We start from the raw sequence: 22,981 nt of genomic DNA on the forward strand, positions 1-22,981 counted from the left end.
AGAGATGGATTATTTGGCAGAGGATCCCAGGTGAGAGTCAACAATGGGGTGGCTAATTAAACATCTCATGATCATTATGTGCCTCATAAGCTTTTTTTTATGTTTAGTGTATCAAAAACATTTGTTGCTTTAGTTACTATTTTAAAAATACTAAATGTCTATTTTGTCCATCTCTTTCTATCTCTGTTCACAGACACATGCTATGCTTACTCTGTCTGATACTTCTCAGCTTACTAAGTTATCTATGCTTAACCCAGATAAGTTCCATCCATTCCATTTTGTTTTTGTTTTATAGAGCAGAACAGAGTACTCCCAAACAATATAGGAATTATACACTGTATATGTAATGATTGATAGTAACATATCAATATCTTTTTACTACTAATTAAATTTATATTCTGTCTTTCTAATAGAATAGATTTTTGGTTTCAACTTATAAAACTGGTGCTCATTCTTTCCTTTCTTATAGGCTTATCCTCAATTTGTTCTGACCTATCTGGAGGAGCTAAATGTACAAGTGGATGTGACTCAAACAGAGTATCACATTCACCATGGTGCTTGGACCACAGCTCATCAAGAATGTGGCAGAAACTTAACAGAAGAGGTGAGTGTAGTAAGCCAGAGGCAAGACAGAAATAAATCTCTAAAATGTGTTTTGAAAAGAGAAAATATGTTCAAGTTGTTTTCAAGAACCAAACATAAATTCACAACTTACTGTTACAGATTGTTTGAGATATAACCTCAATACCCATATGCACATTTATATTTATATGAAAGTCATATATTTATATAAACATTTTATTAAATAGATGGTGATGTACTAGCTTTATCTTTGGATTGCCTTCTTTTGTTCTGGCTCTGCACAAGTGATTTCATGCTCTATGAAAACTGAAGAAAGCATGAAAAGTGCATATTATGTTTTTGGCAAACATAGTTAAGATATTTCCAATCAATGAAGTTAGCTCCATTATTCCTATATTTCGTGTATTAGGTTCTGCAAAAATGTGCCAGCAACCCTGATCTGAAGCAACTGCCAGAACCGTCAGACACCCATTTAATGCCAGAAGGTTCTCTTGAGGAGACAGGGCAGCTCACAGTGGCACTGGTGAGGAAACTGGAGGAGAAACATCCTAAGGCTTCCGCTCAGAGGTAGGGCACTGACAGACTGAGCTTTATTGCTCAATGACATTCGATGTTTTCCTTCAGTTTCATGTAAGATTGATTTCTTGATGATTGTTGAAATACCTCAACAGCCCTTTGGCTTTCAATCAGTGTAGTTTTAGGGTCACATTTGATGAAGAGAGGTGACATGTATATTTTGTTAAAGATTGATACATGTAATTTTTCAAAAGCATAATGAGGATGGATTGCTTCCCTTGAATCTCACTAAAATACAATAAAATAACATGATTAAGTGAAGGCAGTACTGAGCATATACCCAATTGTGAAAATGCCAAAGGTCTTTAAGAAGACCACACCCATGAACATTCCTTTTTATTTTCCACCAGGAGAACATCATATTTGTATCTGAGGTTAAGTGCACAGTAGATGAACTCAAGTAGTGATGGCTTACAAATTAACACCATTTCTACTGCCAGGATACGAGCAATATCAGTGATCTGCTAACCAACTGAAAATTATCCTTGATTGAAAAATGGAAATGATTTCTCCAATTCTCTTTACTTAATTGGAAGCTGAATTTTATTATTATTATTATTATAATTTGATATTGTAAATCACAAAATGACTTTATAAAATGTAATTTTAATCTATAATTGCTTGAATTACTTTTGACTGAAATATTCTTAAAGAACTAGTACAATTCTTATCATAGTCAATAAAGTTTAAAGGAACTCCTAAATGTAAATATACTACTTGAAGAGAAAAATGTCTCTTGCACAAAAAAAGAAAAAAAATGATAGTTTTTATTTAAATTAAGCTACTTTTTATTCTTAAGTTACATATTTCTACCTGGATTTTGATAGGAGGGGAATTTCCCCCCTAAGAGATAGCAAAAATGACTCTTCAATTTACTCAGTCTTTATTATTTGGTTTTGTTATTTTGATCAGGCACGGAAGTACATTTAGTATCTTATGATATCATATCATGATGTTGTCTTGGATAGCATAAAAATTTAGACTCCAGGTCTTCTTTTTCCTGTCACTTATCTTTATATCACATACAAGATTCTCATCCCTCTGATGCTCTACAACGTGACCACAAGTCTGTAGCCACACATCCAGGCCACTCTGGCTATTCACATCACTAGAACATAAGTCCCTTGGGAACAGTCTTTGTCTGATGTTTCTCATTTAAAGTAGGAACTCAAGGAACCCTGGGGCACTTGGGAACTGATAATACTGCTGTTTGAGTCCATTTTTGTTCTTTTTGGACAATCATTTATTCTCTATACTCTTTGACAGAATGTTTGAGGTTGTTATTATTCATGGCTTTTGTCCTTATAAATACTAAGTTCTGCTGAGGAAAGAGGAATGGGTTACTTCTTCTTTCAGCTTCTAGAACACTTGCCCCATTGTGAATAGGACCCTTCTGTTAACTCACCTGATTCCTTATGATTTCCCTCTTCCCCAACTTGGAGATATTTTTCCTGAGAGCATTGGGTAGTTGAGAGATTTGGCTTTTGCATTCTGTGGTTGTGTTTTCCCTGAGGCACAATCTGATGACTGAACATTGTGAGAAAGGCATATAGTATTAGAAAAAGTGACCTCCCCCCTAAAAAATGTGATTAGTGGCAGCTAATGTATTGTAATACCTGAGTTAGAATTAAAGAGTCTTTCAATTTCTAATAAAGTAGTAAGCACTCAATAAGTGGTAGTTGTGAAAATATTCTAAAAATAAGTAGAGATAGAAAAGATTTTTAAAATAAGGTTGTTTAGTAGTTCTCCCTTACCTATAATTCCAATATCAGTTACCTAACATCAACTCTGAGCCAGAAATATTCAATGGAAAATTCCAGAAATAGACATTTCATAAATTTTAAGTAACCTTTACTACAGTTTATTGTTACAGCATCCTATTTTATTAGTATTGTTCTTATTCTTTTATTATGCCTAGTTTATAAAATAAACTTTATCATAAGTATTAATTTATAGGAGAAACATATGAGATTCAGTACTATATGCAGCTTCAGAAACACTGGGTTTCTTAGACTGTATCTACTATGGACTATTACATTTTGATTTGTAGTTTTTAGTCAATAGGAATTGACTAGTAAACATATTTGGAGTTTTCTTTCTTGAGAAATTGCCCAGGGGACTTTTCTTAGTGAGCTTTTCTCAGGATATGTGTTTTAGGCTCCATACATTCTTCCTGCTTTCTATCCCCGCCCCCTCCTTAAAGCCACAGGGATTTATCTACTTTCTTTCCCCTCTACCCTCATAATTTACCTCATCAAGAATGTGGCAGAAACTTAACAGAAGAGGTGAGTGTAGTAAGCCAGAGGCAAGACAGAAATAGATCTATCAGTAGATGCTATTTCAGTTTCTTTTCTTCTTTTTACCAAAGTTGTTTTGAGTTAAAAATAAAATACTTAGAGCAATCACTTTCCTCTTATTTTGGCGGACTGTAGGGGGCAAAATTAGAAGGCAATGCAGAATTTGGCATGCTGGTTACTTTGAACCTTAGGTTGTCTTGTTAGGTTGTGTACTTTCCAAATGTAAGACAATCTGTGTTATACTATTGCAGTTTTGAGAGAGAGAGCTTTACATTTTCTTGCTTTTATCAATGATAATTCAGTTAAAGAAAAAATTCATAGCATATCATAAAGAAATTATGTGAAATGATCTGAGCTGTGGAAATTGGATTTTAGCACATCAAGAAAAATATTCATGAGAAAATCTGAACAAAGAATATGTAATTGAAAATAATTAAAAGAGAGAGATAAATTTAAGTGCTTCCTTAGAAGTAGCCAAAGAAAGAGTAAACTACAATAGCCAAATTTGGGAGAAGACAGAGATTGTTAAGTAGTGGCAGGTAATCTGTGAAAATAAATGATAACAGTATATTGTAAATGATAACAGCTCAAATTTACTGACTTTGCTCAAGTGCTTTAAGTACATCAATTCCTGAAAACCTATGAGGTAAGTAAAACAGAGGAATCATCATCTTAGACATGGAGAGATTCAATTACTTCATGAAGTCCTCTGAGTTCCCCTAGCTCCGTTTTATTCTGAACCACTACTTTATACTACTTGACTACTCATGCTCATGTCTTAGTATTTATTCAAAATCTTCAGCTTTTCAAATAGAGACTATTATTTTAACTTGATATCTTGGAAATGGAACTTTTAGATAAGAACAAATTTAAAAAGGAAAACTAAAAGTTATAGCAATATATTCAGTATTCAGTGAAAATTAAATAAGAGGTAGGAAATATTGAGGGAAGCTATGAACTCCTGATATCCTGTTGCATTCAACTATCTAGATCTGCAGCCTAGACTGACTTGCAGAGGACTTCCTTTGAATAAGAGATTTTTAAAAGTCTTTTTCTAATAATATGACTATAACTTGTCATGATTATCCAGGGTATTTCATGCTTTGGTGATTCAGTTCAGCTTCACGACTAATAGTTGGCATTTGTTGGATACTTACCATGTGACTACTGCTTTTCTAAGTATTTATTCTCATAATATCATGAGAGGTTGATTTGGTATTAATATCATAACCTGGGCTGGAGTTGTGACTCAGTGATAGAGTGCTCTCAAAGCATTCACAAGGCACTTGGTTCGATTCTCAGCACCACATAAATGTAAAATAAAAATATTCTACCTAAAACTAAAAAACACCAAAAAAAAAAAAACCATCATAACCTAATGATAGAGGTACTCTTTTATTTATTTATTTATTTGTTTGTTTGTTTGTTTATTGTACTGGGGCACTGGGATTGAACCTGGGAATGCTTTATCACTGAGCTACATCCCCAGATCTTTTTATGAAATTTTAATTTTGAGACAGGGTTTTGCTAAATTGCTGAAGTTCTTGGCTAAGTTGCTGAGAGTGTGGCTTCAAACTTGTGATACTCCTGTCTCAGCCTTCTAAGTCTCTGGAATAACTTGGCATGCACCACTGCACCTGGCATAGGTGCATATCAATTAAGATACAGAAACTGAAGCTCTTAGTAGCAACCTCATGTGCCCAGTCATACAGCTGGTTAATGGGGGAGTGAGGATTTGAATCGAGGCCTTGGTGGATCTCTTGACTACCCTCATTCCTATTAGTTTTTATTTACTGATTTTATAAGAGAATGGTATTATACACATAGTTATATTAAATAAATACTAAAATGTCATGTGTGTTACATCATGAGAGTTGATCAGGCTTACCATTTGTGTATTTTGAGTTGTATTCTTAAACACAACACACACACACACACACACACACACAGAGTCTAAAACAATAACCCCAAATTAGGCTTAACTACCTATGGATTCATTTTGTTTAATGTACATTTCAAACATTTCAGAAAACCATCTGGTGTTGACCTTTTACTTTTTCTTTTTTCTTTCTTTTTTTTACTTTTCTTTTTTATTTTTGGTAACATGAAAAAATTAATTCTTCCATGGGAGAAAAGGAAAATATCTTACTATATGAAGTCTTAAATATAAGGTTCTTAGTTCATGATAGGTCATATTTTCTTGTTTCCTTTAGCCACACCTTAATGTTTTTGCTCTCTTCTTGAATAAAGAAAGTTGTGTGTACATTTAATTCCAAGTTTGGTCCAAAATGAAATAAATGCCATATTCTGGCATCTTTAAGTATCTGGAATATGTTTGTTTACCTTAGTTTATCCAAAGGAGCCCTTTAACCATATTTAAATTGAATAGGGGGTGGGGAAGGACTGGGACAGCCAACAAAGCATGCTGACCCAGCTTGTCACCCAGTGACCTGTGAGAAGGAAATAATGAACTGTGAGTAGCTGTCATCTTAACTGTTTCTGACAGTTCGCCTTTGGGCACATCTGTGTTAGTTGCTTTGGAAAGCCCTTTGTTCTTTTCCCACTAGTGACTTTGTGGGGCGCTGAGGGGTTTGCTAGCTACTGTACTGCAAACCAGCCCCTTCCTTCCCAGGGAAGCGAGCAGCTGCCGCAAATTGCAATGACATTTCTCTTCATGACTCAACTTGGCATGTACTTCACTCTTTGAAAAAAGAGCAGATATTTGAAAGTGCTTTGATTTTTTTTCAATTAAAATATACTTTAATGTCTCATAGATTTTGATACTAATAAAAAAGCAAGTTACAAAATATACTTAATATTATCCTAATTTCACATATATAAAAAGTTAACCAGATGGACAAGTGATTTGAAGGAAATATATCAAAATATCCACAGCTGTTTCTGAGCCTTTAAATTTTAGTTATCAATTATTTTCCAAATTTAAATAATTAAATATGTATTTGAGATAGGAAAAAAATTCAGATAAGTTGTGAAAAGAATTTTTAATAAAGATGCTTGATATCTGATTTACTAGTAAGTTTATTTAGGCTAAAACAGGTAACATTTTATTTCAGTTTTCCACTGACAAATTTTTGAAGAACTTTTATCTGATGATCTAAACTTTCAAATATTACAGTATTTATAATTTAAATTTAATCTAGTGCTTAAGATTATTATAATCATTAGGAGGTGTAATTTGATAAGAAATAGGTGTTTTCGTCCCTGGTTTCCTGAAGTATAAGTACTATTTCAGTAATAATGAAAACAGAACAGTTTGAATAATGCATATCCTAAGAGAATTGTTTAAATTAAAATCAAAGCTTTGCTTATAAAATATAATTCCTGAGTTCATTTTAAAGCCTTATTTACATTTTTACAATTGCTGTACAATCAGTCCTTCTACTATAATTAAGTCAGGATATGATTGGCATGAAATAAAACACTGAGCATTTGGTTCTCACTTTATTATATTTACCATTCCAAGACAATATGAATTCAGAGTATATTGCATTGGTCAATTTTTAAGAGGACTTTATTCCCCCTGATAAAATAGAAGAAATGAAACTTGAAAGAAATAATAATCTTTTTTCTGTTATTCAAGGTTTTGCTCATGGTTACAGATTTGAGATGCACTAGCTAAAAGAAATATAGCCTCTTGCTTTTCAAAGAAAGATAAATTAATAGTAATGAGAAGTTCTCTAAGCAGACTGATAATCATAATGTCTATATAATTATTAATTGTAAAAAAACATAAAAATTAAAAATTCTGATTTTCTTATTTTTAATAGCATAACATTTATCACTCTAATAAGCCTTTTATATAGTCTTACTTACAGTTAATGGTAATCTGTAACTGTTATTTTCTTTGAATCTTCTTATTTTTTTCAGTAAATATCAATAAAATTTTTATCAAGTTAGTGAATGAGCAGGTCAGTTTTGAATATAGTTAGTCAGACTTTGCCTTTTTAAGGAAAGTGAACTGTTTAAATCTCATAGCTCCAATTCTTATTTCTAGAACTTATACTAGTACAGTAAATGTTAACATTATTTCTTTCAATATTCACTAATTCCGATTACACTTTCTAGGAATAAAATTCCATGTTAGATTACACTACTGTTCTTAAATACTGAAAATGCTCAATTTTAAGAATTTGCCTTTAGCTCTTTGATACCTTTTGTAAGACTATGGCATTATATTTAAGAACTTAAAATTATTGTGTATTCTGGAGATGTAAAGATATAATTTAGTTTTCTGATTAGAAAAGTCAAATATATGGTTATTGGCTGATATTGTTGCCTGTTTGGGTTTTGGTATATTTTAAAAAATTAATCCCCATATGTTCTCTGTGAATTAAAATAACATGAACAAATAATATAATTGCACCTGCTTCTTTGAAACAAAGTCAAGATCAAGCATTCCAAAGATTAGATTTATATCTGTTGATGTGCATTAATTCCACAATTATCAAAGACTTTCAAAATAAGCATTTTATGATCTTTTTTTTAATTCTCATTTGCAGCCACAAGTTACCCAAACCTTCAACTAAACTGCTTAATTTCTGTTTTAAAAAAACGTACTATTTATCTTTCTGTTCTATTCAACATTATGCATAGAACCATTAAGGGAGAATGGGAAGATTTAACTCCTATCTTCTTCAGTCTTACAGCCCCCAAATGAGTGTGCCTAGTGTTATAATTTTGAAAGTAGAAGATAATGAGTTTGGAAAGGAGGAGACAGGTGGTAGAGGTATTATTAAGTTACCATATATGGAATTGGGTAAGAGAGGAGTACAGACAGTCAAAATGACCCATAGATTAACTCCTTAACTTGTCTGTCTCTTTCTACCCCTGTTCCCTTACAATCTGTCCTCCACTTAATGTCAGAGTGATCCTTTTATGTTCAGAAGTCAGATGATGGAGTCCTCAGCTCCAAATCCTCCAGTGGCTTTTTATTTCCTTTAGAGTGAAAGCAGCCTTTACTATATGCTACATCCCTACTTTTCCAGGCCATCTCATCTCTTTGAATACTGTTCTCCCCTCCCTTTCTGTCACTCTTTCTCTGTTTTATTTTTCTCCAAGTCACTTATACCATATGCATATTTATTCACTGTCTGAGTTGCTCAGTTGGAAGATGTGCTCCACTTCATAGGAACTTTGTTTTGTTTACTTCTGTACCCCCAGATCCAGAATATACCTGGAAAGGTACTCAATATGAAGTTATTGAATGAAGAAACAAATTAATGATTTGTGACTAATGGAAATAAAATGGAGAAGGGCACTAGTCTAATCATTCATATGTATATTTCAAGACTCCCATCTCTGTACAACTACTATAGTCCTGTGTCCTACTCATCAATCTCAAAATGAGTTCAGCCACTACAATGGCTTTCTAACTGATCTCTACATTTTCTGTTATTTTTTTCCATTTTTTAAATTAATGAACAAATATATTGGGGACATTTTCTATCTTTGAAGTGCTACCCTAAGGTATCCTAGGCACTGAGGGTATAATAGATACACTTGCTGGCCTTATAGAGCTGTTCTCACAGAATCTTACAGGAAAGAAAAATATTAAGTCATTATAGTAAGGGGAGTGATATGTGTTGTTGTAGGGAGAAGGTAGTTCATCCAAACACTCCACCCTGGTGATAAGTTTTTGAAGTACAATTCTGAGCGTTTTACTTATTGATATACAATTCTTTGGTGTTTACCCATTCTTTAATAAGGCAAATGAAACATTAGCTGTCAGCCCCGTATGATAATCTTGTGTCTCAGAATCTCTAGGCTAACTGTACTTGGCCTTCATGGGTTTCCTTGACCAAAATGCCTTTATTTTTTCTTTTTCTTTTTTTTTTCCTACCTAAAACCTATTCTTATTTATTTATTTTTTTCACCCTTACTTTTTTCCTGACATGTACATTTAAGAGAATAAATGTACTTCTGAGCATTTCTTTAATTTTATGTCCCAGATTTTAACAAGCTATATTTTTATTTTTATATATCATTTTCATTTTATTATAGTTTACTCTATATGATTTATGAATTATTTAGAAGTATATTTCTTCATTTCTACATATATCGTTTGAGCCATATGCGCACCTATGATCCTAAAGCTTGGGAGGCTGAGGCAGGAGGATCACAAATTCAAAGCCAGCCTCAGCAAAAGCAAGGCACTAAGCAACTCTGTGAGACCCTGTCTCTAAATAAAATACAAAATAGGGCTGAGAATGCAGCTCAGTGGTCAAGTGCCCTTGAGTTCAATCCCTGGTAAGCCCCCTCCAAAAAAAAAGTCTAAATATATGATTTGTATATGTATATTGGCTTCTAGATTAATTTCACTGTGACTGGAATATATGAATATAAAATATATAATTTATTTATTTATTTGGTACTGGGAATTATCCCAAGGGCTCTTAACCACTGAGCCACATCCCTGACCTTTTTATATTTTATTTTAAGACTTTTGAGACAGGGTCTCACTAAGTTGCTTAAGGCCTCACTAAATTCTGAGGCTGGCTTTGAACTCATGATCCTCCTGTCTCAGCCTCCCGAGCTGCTGGGATTACAGGCAAGCACTACTATACCTGGGATGGACAGCATTTTTGGCCTGACTTCAGTTTTGACCTTTGTTGATATTTGCTCTATGGTCAACCTAGTCCATGGACAAATTTTATAAACAATTCAAATGAATGACAAAGAATATGCATTCTTAAGTTTGGAGGTGCAGTGTTCTGTACATATCAATTAGATTAAGTTTGACAATTTTGTTTTCATATCTTGTGTGTATTTGCTGATATTTTATTTGCCTGGTACATAATTTACTAAAAGAAGTATGGTTAAATATCCTGCTATAATTGTGTATTTGTCCACTTCTCCTTTTAGTTTATGAATTTTTCTTTTCTATAATTTGATTATAAAGTGCATAAAATTTTAGAATTGTTATCTTATAAATTCAACCTTATGCTTTTATTAAATGTTTTTCCTTTTTTAATTTAAAGTTTATTTTGCCTTATATATTAAATGCAGTGACTCGAACTTTTTGGTCAGTGATTGAATGATATATTTTCATATACTTTACTTTCAAACTTTATACTAAAGGAATAGTTCATATGAAAGCATATTGGTATTTTAATGCATTATGACAATCTTTGTCTTTTAGGTGAAATATTTAGTTCATAATCAATTTAATTACTAATGTTTGGGAGATTAACATATTTCTGTTTGTTTTCTATCCATTCCATCTATTATTCTCTCTCTCTCCCTCTCTCTCTCTCTCTCTCTCTCTCTCTCTCTCTCTCTCTGCCTTTTCTTGGATTCATTGACTACTTTATGTTATTCTATTCCCTCCAATTATAGTTCCTTTAGAGATCATAATGCTTCCTTAACTTATCAAAACCTAAATAAATGATTTTGCCATTTTCAGACAGTTTAACTCTTAATTAACACATACACACTTTATTTCTAAATGGTGGTGCATTTTTTAATTCTATATGTATTTTCACCCCTGTAAAACATTATAATTATTTTGTATAGTCAATGTTCATTTAAACTTATCCATATTTTTCTTTTTATTTGATCTTTATTTCTTTCTTATCTCTGGGTTTGCATCAATAATGATTTTCTTTTGTTTTTTAATATTTTTTGTAGATGGACAGAATACCTTTATTTTATTTGTTTATTTTTATGTGGTGCTAAGGATCAAACCCAGTGCCTCACACAGGCTAGGCAAGCACTCTACCACTGAATCACAGCCCTGACCCAAGAATGATTTTCCTTCTGTTTAAAAGACATCATTTAATATTCCCATAAGTGTGGTCCATTGGTCATGAATTATTTCAATTTTTATTTGTCTTAAAATGCCTGTTTGTGTTAGTTTTTTTTTGTTGCTGTGACCAAAATACATAATAAGAAAATCTTAGAGGAGGAAAAGTTTATTTTGTGCTCTGTGTTTCAGAGGTCCAGTCCTTGGTTGGCTAACTACATTGCTCTGGGCCTGAGATAAGGCAGAACATCATGATGGAAGGGCATGGCAGAGGAAAGTTTTTTTTAGCTCATGGCAGCTGGGATACAGAGAGGAGGGAGAGGGGGAGAGAGAGAGGGAGGGAGGAAAGAAGGGAGAGGGACAAAGAAGGAGGAGGAGGAGGAGGAAGAGGAAGAGGAGGAGGAAGAGGAAGAGGAGGATGAAGAGGAAAAAGGGGAAGAGGAAGAGGAAGAGGAGGAGCCACCACCAGGAACAAGATATAATTCCCAAGGAAATATACCCAGTGACCTACTTATTCCAGCCATGCCCAACCTGCCTACAGTTACCACCCAGTAGTCCATTAAAATTATTAATCCATCAAGTGGATTAATCCCATGATAAGGTTACATCTCTCATCATTGCCTAGAAGTCCCACCTCTGAACCTTCCTATATTGAAGATTATGCTTTCCAAACATGATCTTTTGGGAGTACATTTCTAGATCCAAATCATAAATATATTTTCCTTTCATATTTTCACAAATAGAAATTCTAGTTTGTCACCACCTATAACACATTGAGGATATTATCCAATTACTTTTTAATTCCTTTTTTTTCCCTTTGAGGAGTCAGATGTCAAGTCTTATTATTACTTCCTTGAAGACAACATGCTGTTTTTCTCTGTCTCACATGAAGATTTTTCTTTGTGTTTGGTGTTTACTATGATTTTCCCTGGTATTTTTGTCAGTGTTATAGTTTTGTTTTATATTTATAATAATTGGTGTTTTAGAACTTGGATCTGTTGCTTCCTGTGTTTCATCAGTTTTGGAAATTTCTCTGCTATTCTTTCTTTATTTTTAACTTTTTAAAAATTTTTAAATTTTAATTTGTTATAATGACAGCAGAATGTATTACAATTCATATTACACTTATAGAGCACAATTTTTCTTATCTAGTTGTATAAAAAGTAGGGTCACATTATTCGAGTCTTCATACATGTACTTAGGGTAATGATGTCCATCTCATTCCATGTCATTCCTATCCCCATCCCCCTCCCTTCCACTCCCTCCCCTTTGTCCTATCTAAAGTTCATCTAATCGTCCCCCTCCCACCCTAACCACATTATGAATCAATATACTTAAATCAGAAAAAATATTTGGCATTTGGTTTTTGGGGATTGGCTAACTTCACTTAGCATTATGTTTTTTAACTATACCCATTTACCTGTAAATGACATGGTTTTATTCTCTTTTAATGCTGAATAATATTCCACTGTACATATATATATCACATTTTCTTTACCCATTCATCTACTGAAGGGCATTTAGGTTGGTTCCACAGTTTAGCTATTGTGAATTGTGCTGCTGAAAATATGGGTGTGGCTATGTCCCTGTAGTATGCTGTTTTTAAGTCCTTTGGTTATAGACCGAGGAGTGGGATAGCAGGGTCAAATGGTGGCTACATTCCCAGTTTTTCAAGGATTTTCCATACTGCTTTCCATATTGGCTGCACCAATTTGCAGTCCCACCAGCAACGTATGAGTGTACCTTTTTCCCTACATCCTCGCCAACACTGATTGTTGTTTGTATTCTTAATAGCTGCCATTATGACTGGAGTGAGATGAAATCTTAGAGTAGTTTTGATTTGCACTTCTCTAATTGCTAGTGATGTTGAATATTTTTCATATATTTGTTGATTTATTGTGTATATTTTTCTGAGAAGTGTCTGTTCAGTTCCTTGAAAAAAGAGGTGAAAGACCTCTACAATGAAAACTACAGAATGCTAAAGAAAAAAATTAAAGAAGCCTTAGAAGATGAAAAGATCTACCTTGTTTTGGGATAGGCAGAATTAATATTGTCAAATGACCAAACTACCAAAAGCACTATGCAGATTTAATTCAATTCCAATCAAAATTCCAATGACATTCCTCATAGAAATAGAAAAAGCAGCCATGAAATTCATCTGGAAAAATAAGAGACACAGAATAGCTAAAGCAATCTTTAGCAAGAAGAGTGAAGCAGGTGGCATCACTATACCAGACCTTAAACTATACTACAGAGCAAAAGTAACAAAAACAGCACTGTATTGATACCAAAATAGACTGGTAGACCAATGGTATAGAATAAAGGACACAGAAATTACAGTTATTTTATATTAGAAAATGGTGCCAAAAATGTTCATTGGAGAAAAGATAGTCTTTTCAACAAATGGTGCTGGGAAAACAGGAAATCCATTTGCAACAAAATGAAATTAAACCCCTGTCTCTCACCATGTACAAAACTCAACTCAAAGTGAATCAAAGACCTGGGGATTAAACCAGAGACAGCACACCTATTAGAAGAAAAAATAGGCCCAAATCTCTGTCATGTTGGATTAGGCACTGGCTTCCTTAATAAGATTCCTATAGCATAAGAATTAAATTAAAATATAAATAAATGGGATGGATTCAAACTAAAAAAACTTCTCAGCAAAAGAAACAATCAGTGGGGTGAATAGAGAGCCTACATTTTGGGGATAGATTTTTACCACATGCACATCAGATAAGGCAATATCTCTAGGATATATATATATATATATATATATATATATATATATATATCCTATATATATCCATCTCAAAAATCTTAACAACAACCTCCCCCCACCAAATAACCCAATCAATAAATGGGCCAAGGAACTGAACAGACACTTCTCAGAAGAAGATATTGTTTCTTTAAATATTGCTTGAGCCCCCTTTTTTCTTAATCTTGAAGGAACATTAATGACATATACAGTAAAAATTTTTCTTTTTAACTATAAATCCTAGGTCTCATTCTATGTTTGGTATTTTCTACCTTTTGCTTCTTATACTTTAGGATCTTTGAACTTATTAATTTTCCCTTTAGCTTTTTGGAATTTGCTATTAAATTCCTACATTGAGTTCTTAAAATCTGTTATTGTACTTTTCAGTTACAAAGTGTCCATTTGATTTTTAAATCAACTTTGCTTTTATATATTTTAACTTACACAAAATAATTGTACATACTTAAGGGACTAAGTGTGGTATATGGATGTACCTGCACAGTGCATGATAATCAAATCAGGATCATTAGTATTTCTATCTCCTCATGCATTTATCTTTTTTGTTGTTGTTGTTTGTTTGGCACCAGGTATTGAACCCATGCTAGGCAAGCTCTCTACTACTGAGCTACATCCCCAGACATTTTATTTTTATTTTGAGACAGAGTCTCTTTAGGTTGCCAGGGCTGGCTTAAAAGTTGAGATTCTCCTGCCTCAGCCTTCCAAATAGCTGGGATTACAGGCATGTGCCACTGTACCACATCTACTATTTCTTTTTATCGCTAATAATATTGCTACAGTTTACTTCACCATTCCTCTATTATTTTGGTCAATTAGGATGTTTCCAATATTTGAAATTTATAAATGGCATTATAATAGACATTTTGATTATTATCCAGAATGCATTCATTCAATATATGAATATTTACCAAGCACCTTTATTTCTGACAAAAATTTTGACACTAGGATATAAAAATATGTACAAAGCCCCCAGATTTTCTTGAGTTCATAGTGTCATGAAGTCTCATCATGTCAGGTGACTAATAAAAATATGACTTGGGTTGTAGAAAGTTTACTTCGTCCAATGGTTTGATTTCATGGTCTAAATTATTGCTTTTATTCTTTTGTATTCTGTAAAGTTTATAACTAAAATAATCAAGCAAGGGGCATGGATTTGTTCTTTCTAAGATTTGATTTTCTTTCTTTAAACTTAAGTCATATATATTCATATTTCCTTTTTTCTTTTTTTTTTTAACTGGGAATTCAGCCCAGGGATGGTTTTCCAATCAGTTACATCCCCAAACCTTTTTATTTTGAGACAGGTCTTGCCAAGCTGCTTAGGGACACTCTAAATTGCTTAGGCTGGCCTTGAACTTGTGATCCTCCTGTTTCAGCCTCCCAAGTTGCTCGAATTACAGGCATGCATCATGGTGCCTGGCTTATATTTTTTATGTTTTTAAATTGGAACATAGTTAAGCAAACTATGAAAATATGCTATGTTTTAGAATTATTTTTACATTGGAAAAGAAATATAAAATATTATCCTTTGATAATGAATGCTTTCCATAAATATTTCTGCAAAATAAATAACTTTGACTTCAAATAAGTTATTTAAAAATAATTTTGTTTTAGCACAGATAGTCATTTATCTCTTTGAACACAACAAATCAGTAGTCCTTTTGATTGGTTTGTTATCATCTGTATATTGATCATAGGTTCATTCTCTTTTAGCCAAAAGTCTCTACTTGGGCCATTCTAGTGACAGGAGATGAACTGAGCAGACTAAACAATACTTCAATATTCAGAGGCCTAGAAGCAAAATAGGCTGTATTTTCTAGATTTTAATTTTGTGAATTTAGAATCAGGATATATATCTAGCAAGTGTTGATTTTCATTGAACTCTCTCCTGTTTTATTATTTGCTAATACTTGAGAGTCAGTTTATAGTAATAAGCATTAATTTCTCATTTTCATATTCATTCATTTAATAAATTTTCCTTGAATGTTTGTTAAAGAGAGGTAGTATAATTTCCTAACTGATATTTCAGAACTGAAGTCAGGTTGGCCTGACATTCGGTCCCAGCTTTCCTAAGTACTTGCTGTGTGATCTTGGGAAAGATATTTATTATCCTGGACACTCAATTTTATCATATACAAAAGAGAGATAATGATTGTTATGACATTTAAATGAGACCATGTATATCAAAGTTTAGCTTAATTCTTTGTATACATAGTAAATGTTCAGTAAATGGTAGCTCTTAAGAACTTCAGAATGTGTGTTGGTATTAAGTATCAAACATCATAATGATGAAAAAAATATTTGCCTTTAAAGAATCTGAAGTTTAACTGGAGAGAGACTAGGTACACACACACACACACACACACACACACACATACGTACAATGGAATCACTTTGAGGTTACAAACTATAATCATGCCATAAACATGCCCTCAGTCCTTGTGAACAAAAGAAGTTGGGTGCATCAGTCACCTCTATTGCCAAGTTGGAGGATATAAGCAACTATGATAGCTGTTCTTTTCCTTTTGCTAAAAATTTCTGTAGAGAGAGTTTCAAACAATTTGAAGAAAAAAGGTAAAAATTTTTAAGCTTTAATGACTTTTATTGATTCTTATTGCTCATTTTTATCATTGAACTTCTGAGAACAGAAAGCAAAATAAAGGGAAAGAGAAATATACATATTCCTGGATTATTAATTTTTCTCCATGCATATATTTTGCTGTTGTCATAATTACATTTACAAATATGGGGAGATAATTTTTTGTGTTTGACAATGACACTACAATAAGACAAGAATTAATAATATGTTAATGTTTCCCTTGCATTAAATAGATGCTATGTTATTGTTGTTTAGTGTGAACCTTTATTTGGGCAACCAGTTGCACATTATAGAATTTTTAGATGTTTCCAGTTTCTTTGCTTTTGTAAGAAAGGTGGCAATAAACAACAGACAATCTTTGAATATGGAGCTGGAAGTATATCTGGGTGTGCTCAGCAGGCCATATTATTTTTTTAATGTTTTTCACTGTGAAGCTTTTCAAGTTCTTTATCTGGATTGTATCCTTTCAAGAGTTAAATACATTTAAAATTGACAATTAAAAAAAACAACAACAGAAACATGGAGCACAGTGTTAAGTAATGTGAATTTCAAATGGAATTTCCACTTAGCAGTACATGGGGACATGTGACCTCACAAATGTCAGGAGTTGGAAACAGAAGAGGGCTGTGTGTAGAAGACATTGTGGAGGAGAATGGTCTGGGGGCAAGAGAAGTAGCATATTTGGGGTTTGTTTTGTTTGATAGGAAAATGAAGGGTATTTCCAGAAGGGGGAGTAGTGTGATTCTTTATTTATAAAGCAGCCACTCCCCTCACAATGATCCATGACCATGTAAACTTTACCTTTGAAAATTGCCATCTAGCTCTTAAGTGTGTCATATTTTACCAGAAACCTGGGACTTTTTCTAATTCTTATTTAAGTGAAATCATATATCAATCAGAAAACTCTCATCGTAAGGCAGATCATAATTTTCTAGCAGATATTAGTTTTCTGAAAGGAACCAAAGAGTTTTTTCTCTTTTTATACCTTTACTTTTACAGATAGAAACTTTTTACTTGTTTTTCTTAGATAATGATGATGATGATGATGATGATGAGTGGTGGTGGTACTAGAGATTGAAATGCATGCTAAGCACACACCCAATCACTTTTCACATTCCCAGCCCACATTTTTCTTTCCGGGGCTGGTGAATGCTTTAAGACTAATAGTACTCTTAATTTTGAAAGGTTTAGCTTTCTAAAAAGAATAAACTAGTTGTGACCCAATTAAACCCATTTTTGCCACTGTGGGAGCTTGACAGTTCAAATAATTCCAGTGCTAAGCTATGTCCTAAGTTTATGATGGTGCATGTTATCATCATTTTTGCCACTGTGGGAGCTTGACAGTTCAAATAATTCCAGTGCTAATTTATTGGAAAAATTTAAGATCCTTTGTATTTATTTGTTACATGTCATATGTGACTATTAAGATGCAGATATTCTCTGAATATGACTGAGACCATTGCATGGTGCTTCATATTAAAACATAAAAATCATTTTCCTGTGAATGATTAAACTTAGAATAAGCTTCAAGAAGCATCAAGAAGGAATAAATTACTGATACAATGATTTACAAAAACCTTAACAATACTATGGTGAGTGAAAAGGGTAATCACAAAAGGATACATAGTTTATAATTCCATTTATATAATGTTGGTGAAAACCATAATTATGTAGCTAGGAAATTCACTAGTGGTTTCCAGGGGGTTGGGTTATCAGAAAGGGGATGGGTGTAGATATAAGGGGTGTAGATATAAGAGTGTAGATATAAGGTGATTGAACAGTAAAGAATCTTGATTGTGGTTATGATAAAATAGAATATGTGATAAAATGGCATAGACCTACACACACACACACACACACACACACACACACACACAAGTGTGTACATAACTAGTGACATCTGAATAAACACTATGGATTGTACCAAAGTCAATTTCCTGGTTTTTATATTACACCATAGTTGTGTAATGTATTACCCTTGGGAAAGGATAGGAAAGGGTTTATGAGACTTCCCTGAGCAATTCTTTGCAATTTCCTTTGCATTTATACTTACTTCAAATTTTTTTTTTGAAAAGAAAAGCAAGGCTGTGGTGTAACTCAGTGATAGACCATGTGCCTAGCATATGGTAGGCCCCGAGTTTGATCCTCATTACTGTTTTTAAAAAAGAAAGAAAAACAAATACTTCCCAAGTGGAAATACACAGCACTTGACAACAGAGACTATGTGTTTGCAAAGCTCTTCAGAAAGGCAATTACTTCACTTTTCTTGTGTGCTAATCCAGGCAGCCTGAATATACTTCAGACAGAAAAGCTCCTTTGTAAAAATAAAAACAAAAATAGTTATATGGAGTTTCTGAAAGAATGGTACTATTACAGCTAGACATCAGCTATGTCCTAAGTTTATGATGGTGCATGTTATCATCTTTAAAAGTAGGCTGCAAAGTGGTACAAAACTAGTTCCTGGTTCTAACAGCAGATGGAGGCATTTAGCATGTTTCCATAGGGAATTTTGATCAAAGCTATTTAGAAACCTACAATGGAAGTCTGTTTCCCCATAAAAATAACAAAATAGGGTCAAATTTAATAAAGTTAGGGAAGAGAAGGAAACTTTGCTTTATATCTTTTGCAAGAAGTGGACCAGATAAGCAGAAACGTAGCTGACTAGGAAGAGTAAAAATTAAATTTCTTAAATTTGACATTATTCTTTTACTTGTTTTATTCATAGGAAATATGTGTAGAAAAAATTAAATATGTCTGTGTGTGTGTTGTTGACATGAGAGTATTGCTTTTTTTGTATAGATGTCTATACACACATGTGAATGCATTTATTAAACTATAAGTAGATTTGTATGAGTCATAAAGTTTCATATTTTTACACTTAAATGTCTTGTCAAATAAGCATAGTATACTGGTATGCTATAGATTTTATTATTTCAAGGTTAAACAAGTATATCTAACATCTGTCTAGATCATAAGTGCCCACATGGTTAGGTTATTGTTGTCCTAAAACATTAACACCTCATGCTGCTGCAACAATAACTGACTGTATTAGTTATCTATTGATGTGTAACAAAATTTCCCAAACTGAGCAGTTTAAAACAACATCCATCTATCCTTTCACATTTATATAGACCAGAAAGCCAAATGGACTCAATTGGATTCTATTCTCAGGGACTATTATAAGGGTGAAATTAAAGTGTGCTAAGCTAAACTTGTATCCAAAGACTCTAAGGAAGAATTGTTTTCTTCTAAATTATTCCAGAGTGTTAATCATATTCAATTCCCTGTGGTTGTAAGACAGAGATCTCCCTTTTCTCACTGGTTATATAACTCAGGGTCATTCTCAGTTCTTAAAAGGTGTCCATATTTCTTGTACATATCCCCTTCTATCATGGTGTGTCAGATCTCCCCTGTGCTTGGAATCTCTTTTGACTTTTTCTTCTGCCTGAACCTGATGAAAACTTTGCTTTTATAGTTTGCATGTATTTTAGTCAACTTTTTCACTTCTGTGATCAAATGACCTGGTAAGAATAATTAGAAGAGGTAAAGTCTATTTGGGGGCTCATGGTTTTAGGGGTCTTAGTCCATACACAGCTGACTCCATCCCTTGGTGCTGAGGCAAGGCAAAATATCATGGCAAAAGAGTGTGGTAGAGGAATGTGGCTCAGGACATCATCAGGAAGCAGAGAAAGAGCTCTCCTCACCACAAAATATAAACCCTAAAGGCATGCCTCCAATGACCCCCCCTCCTCAAGCCACACTCCACATTCTTTCAGTTACTACTCAGTAAATCCCTAGCAGGGAATTAATTCACTGATTGGTGAGTCATTTAGAGTCATTTCACCTCTAAACCTTGCATTGTCTCACACATGAGCTTTTGGGGGATCCAAACCATAACAGCATGTAAGTAGGATATGCTTACCCAGCTAATTTCCTGATCTTACAATTGTACCATATGACATAATACAATCATGGAAAGGATATTTGTATATACAGGTTCCATTAAGGCAGGATATTTGGGGGGGGCATTTTTTAGATTCCTGCCTACAATACTGCTGCTATCTGTAAATAATTTTTCAATTTATCTTCTAAGGGAAGAAGTCCTTTCCTAGTCAACGTTAGAACAGAAAGTAAAAAAAATAGAAGATAACATTTGTAGTACATACACACACACATGTGTGCGTGCGTGTGTGTGTGTGTGTGTGTGTGTGTGTGTGTGAGAGAGAGAGAGAGAGAGAGAGAGAGAGAGAGAGAGAGAGAGAGAGAGATCACATGCCTAACTACCTAACAGTGATATCCTCGTTGATTTAGACTCAGATCAAATGTTCCAACCTTGGATTAAAGTGAAATCAACTTTGCTGGAACCATATAGATTTTGACTAATGAAGGACTGGTTCTCAGAAGGAAATTAATATCAGCTTGCCAGAAGATGGTGAAAGATACTAAGCAATGTCCATACAATGTTGTTCCCATTCTAAAGATATTTTTGTAAATATGTTTGATACCTATGGGTTGTATACAAATTTTTCAATCATTTGCTCATTATAATAAAGTCAGAGTGAGCTGAAAAGAAATTTGAATAGATATTTTAGGGGTATTCAGAATATGCTTTGGGGAGTCTCAGGGTTTTGTTGCTAGAAATGAAGGAGAGGAAAGCTCTGTCCAAAAGAAACTCTAAGTAAACTTTCCTTCTCTTCACAAAAACAACTTTAAAATAATTTTGGCATTTGTCAGCATTTGTTTATTCCAGAACCTAGTATGAGATGGTGAGATAGTAAGATGGTATCTAATTTAGCATATAATTAAACATGTGGTCATTATAAATTATGTGTATTAATGCTTTACTCCATCTGTGTGCTCTATTACATAAATAACTTTTCAAACCATTAATATTGTCTTTTGTGGAGGTATTGGGGATTGAACTCAGGGGCACTTGACCACTGAGCCACATCCCCAGCCTTATTTTGTATTTTATTTAGAGACAGGGTCTCACTGAGTTGCTTAGTGCCTCACCATTGCTGAGGCTAGTTTTCAACTCATGATTCTTCTGCCTCAGCCTCCTGAGCCATTGGCATTACAGGCATGTGCTATGGCTCTCAGCTAATATTGTCTTATCTCCTTTCAAAATGTTGTGAATAATTAAGGGCCCAGCAAAACTAATTAATTTGTCCAAGATCAGATCATTAAATAAGTATCCCAAGTTTGCATCTCGTTCTAATACTTCCTCATCCTCCATGTTATGATATTACATGTTATCTGAAATGCTTGAGGCCAGATAATATTTTGCATTTAAATTTTTTTTTGGATTTTGGAATCTTTGCATATGCGTAATAAGATATCTCAGGGATTACCCAAATCTAAACATGAAATTCATTTATATTTCATATATATTTAGTCTGAAGGTAATATTATATACTATTTTAGTGCACCTGTGTTTTGATTATGAGTCATCCCATGAGGTTAGGTGGGAAGTTTTCCACTTGTGATATCATGTTGGTGCTCAAAAGCTTTTCTATTTGGGGGCATTTCAGATTTCAGATTTTCAGATTAGAGACGTTCAAACTGTATTGTCTTAATTTTATTTTACTTTAATTTAATTTTAGTTTTGGAGAGCTTGATTATTGGAAGGAAGGATGATGAATATAGAGTGTTTGATCAGTATGTAGTTTCTAATACTGAATATTAAAATTGTATTAATATATAAGCTGTGTTTGTGGACTTTGCTAAAATAACTAATCAAAGTATTTGGTGACAAAATTTAGAAAAGAGATTTACTTCTGTGTACTATTTTATGTGACATGTAAACATAAAGTCTCTTGTTTTGATGTTTTTACTTCTTTTATCTATCACACCCTGCTGAGTCTGTAAGAGACAATAAGATGAAGTGGTCAAGGAAAGACTAGTGCCAAAATATGTGGGTGCTAATTCTGCCCTTGACAAAGTTTCTTTTAATCTTTGTGTTTCAGTTATACCTTCTGTAGTACGAAGTATAATTCCTTAGGTGGTAGTGGAAAGGATTAAGTGAGACAATCCATGAAATCAATTGACAACATAATATAGAAGTTAGGGCATGAACTTGGAGCCAAATTCCCTGGGTCCAGATTCTTATTAGCTATGTGACCTTGGCATAGTTACTTTACACCCCCTCCTTTCATTTGTTCATCTGTAAATTGCAAATTACAATTTCATTCCCAATTATAAATAGTATTCCCACTAATAACATAAACTTTATGGGGTTATCAGGAATAAGTGAATTACTGCTTTTAAAGCATTTGAAATTATATTAGTATAAAGTCAGTGCAACATAAATTACTTGGTATTTTAGTCAGCTTTACATTGCTGTGACCAAAAGACCTGACAAGAACAACTTAGAAGAGAAAAATGTTTATTTT

At 33.4% G+C, this 22,981-nt stretch overlaps 1 protein-coding gene across 1 annotated transcript in view; it reads left to right on the forward strand.

Moving 5' to 3' along the window:
- The window catches only part of Dcdc1 (doublecortin domain containing 1), a 444,844-nt gene that overhangs the window by 249,652 nt on the left and 172,211 nt on the right, over positions 1–22,981 (forward strand). Inside the window, exons 17-18 of the mRNA XM_077797956.1 lie at positions 470–604; positions 992–1,149. Of these exons, the coding sequence (XP_077654082.1) occupies positions 470–604; positions 992–1,149 (293 nt within the window). The remainder of the gene's footprint in view (positions 1–469; positions 605–991; positions 1,150–22,981) is intronic.

This window comes from Urocitellus parryii, chromosome 4 (genome assembly GCF_045843805.1).
Source record: "Urocitellus parryii isolate mUroPar1 chromosome 4, mUroPar1.hap1, whole genome shotgun sequence".
Classification (NCBI taxonomy): domain Eukaryota; kingdom Metazoa; phylum Chordata; class Mammalia; order Rodentia; family Sciuridae; genus Urocitellus; species Urocitellus parryii.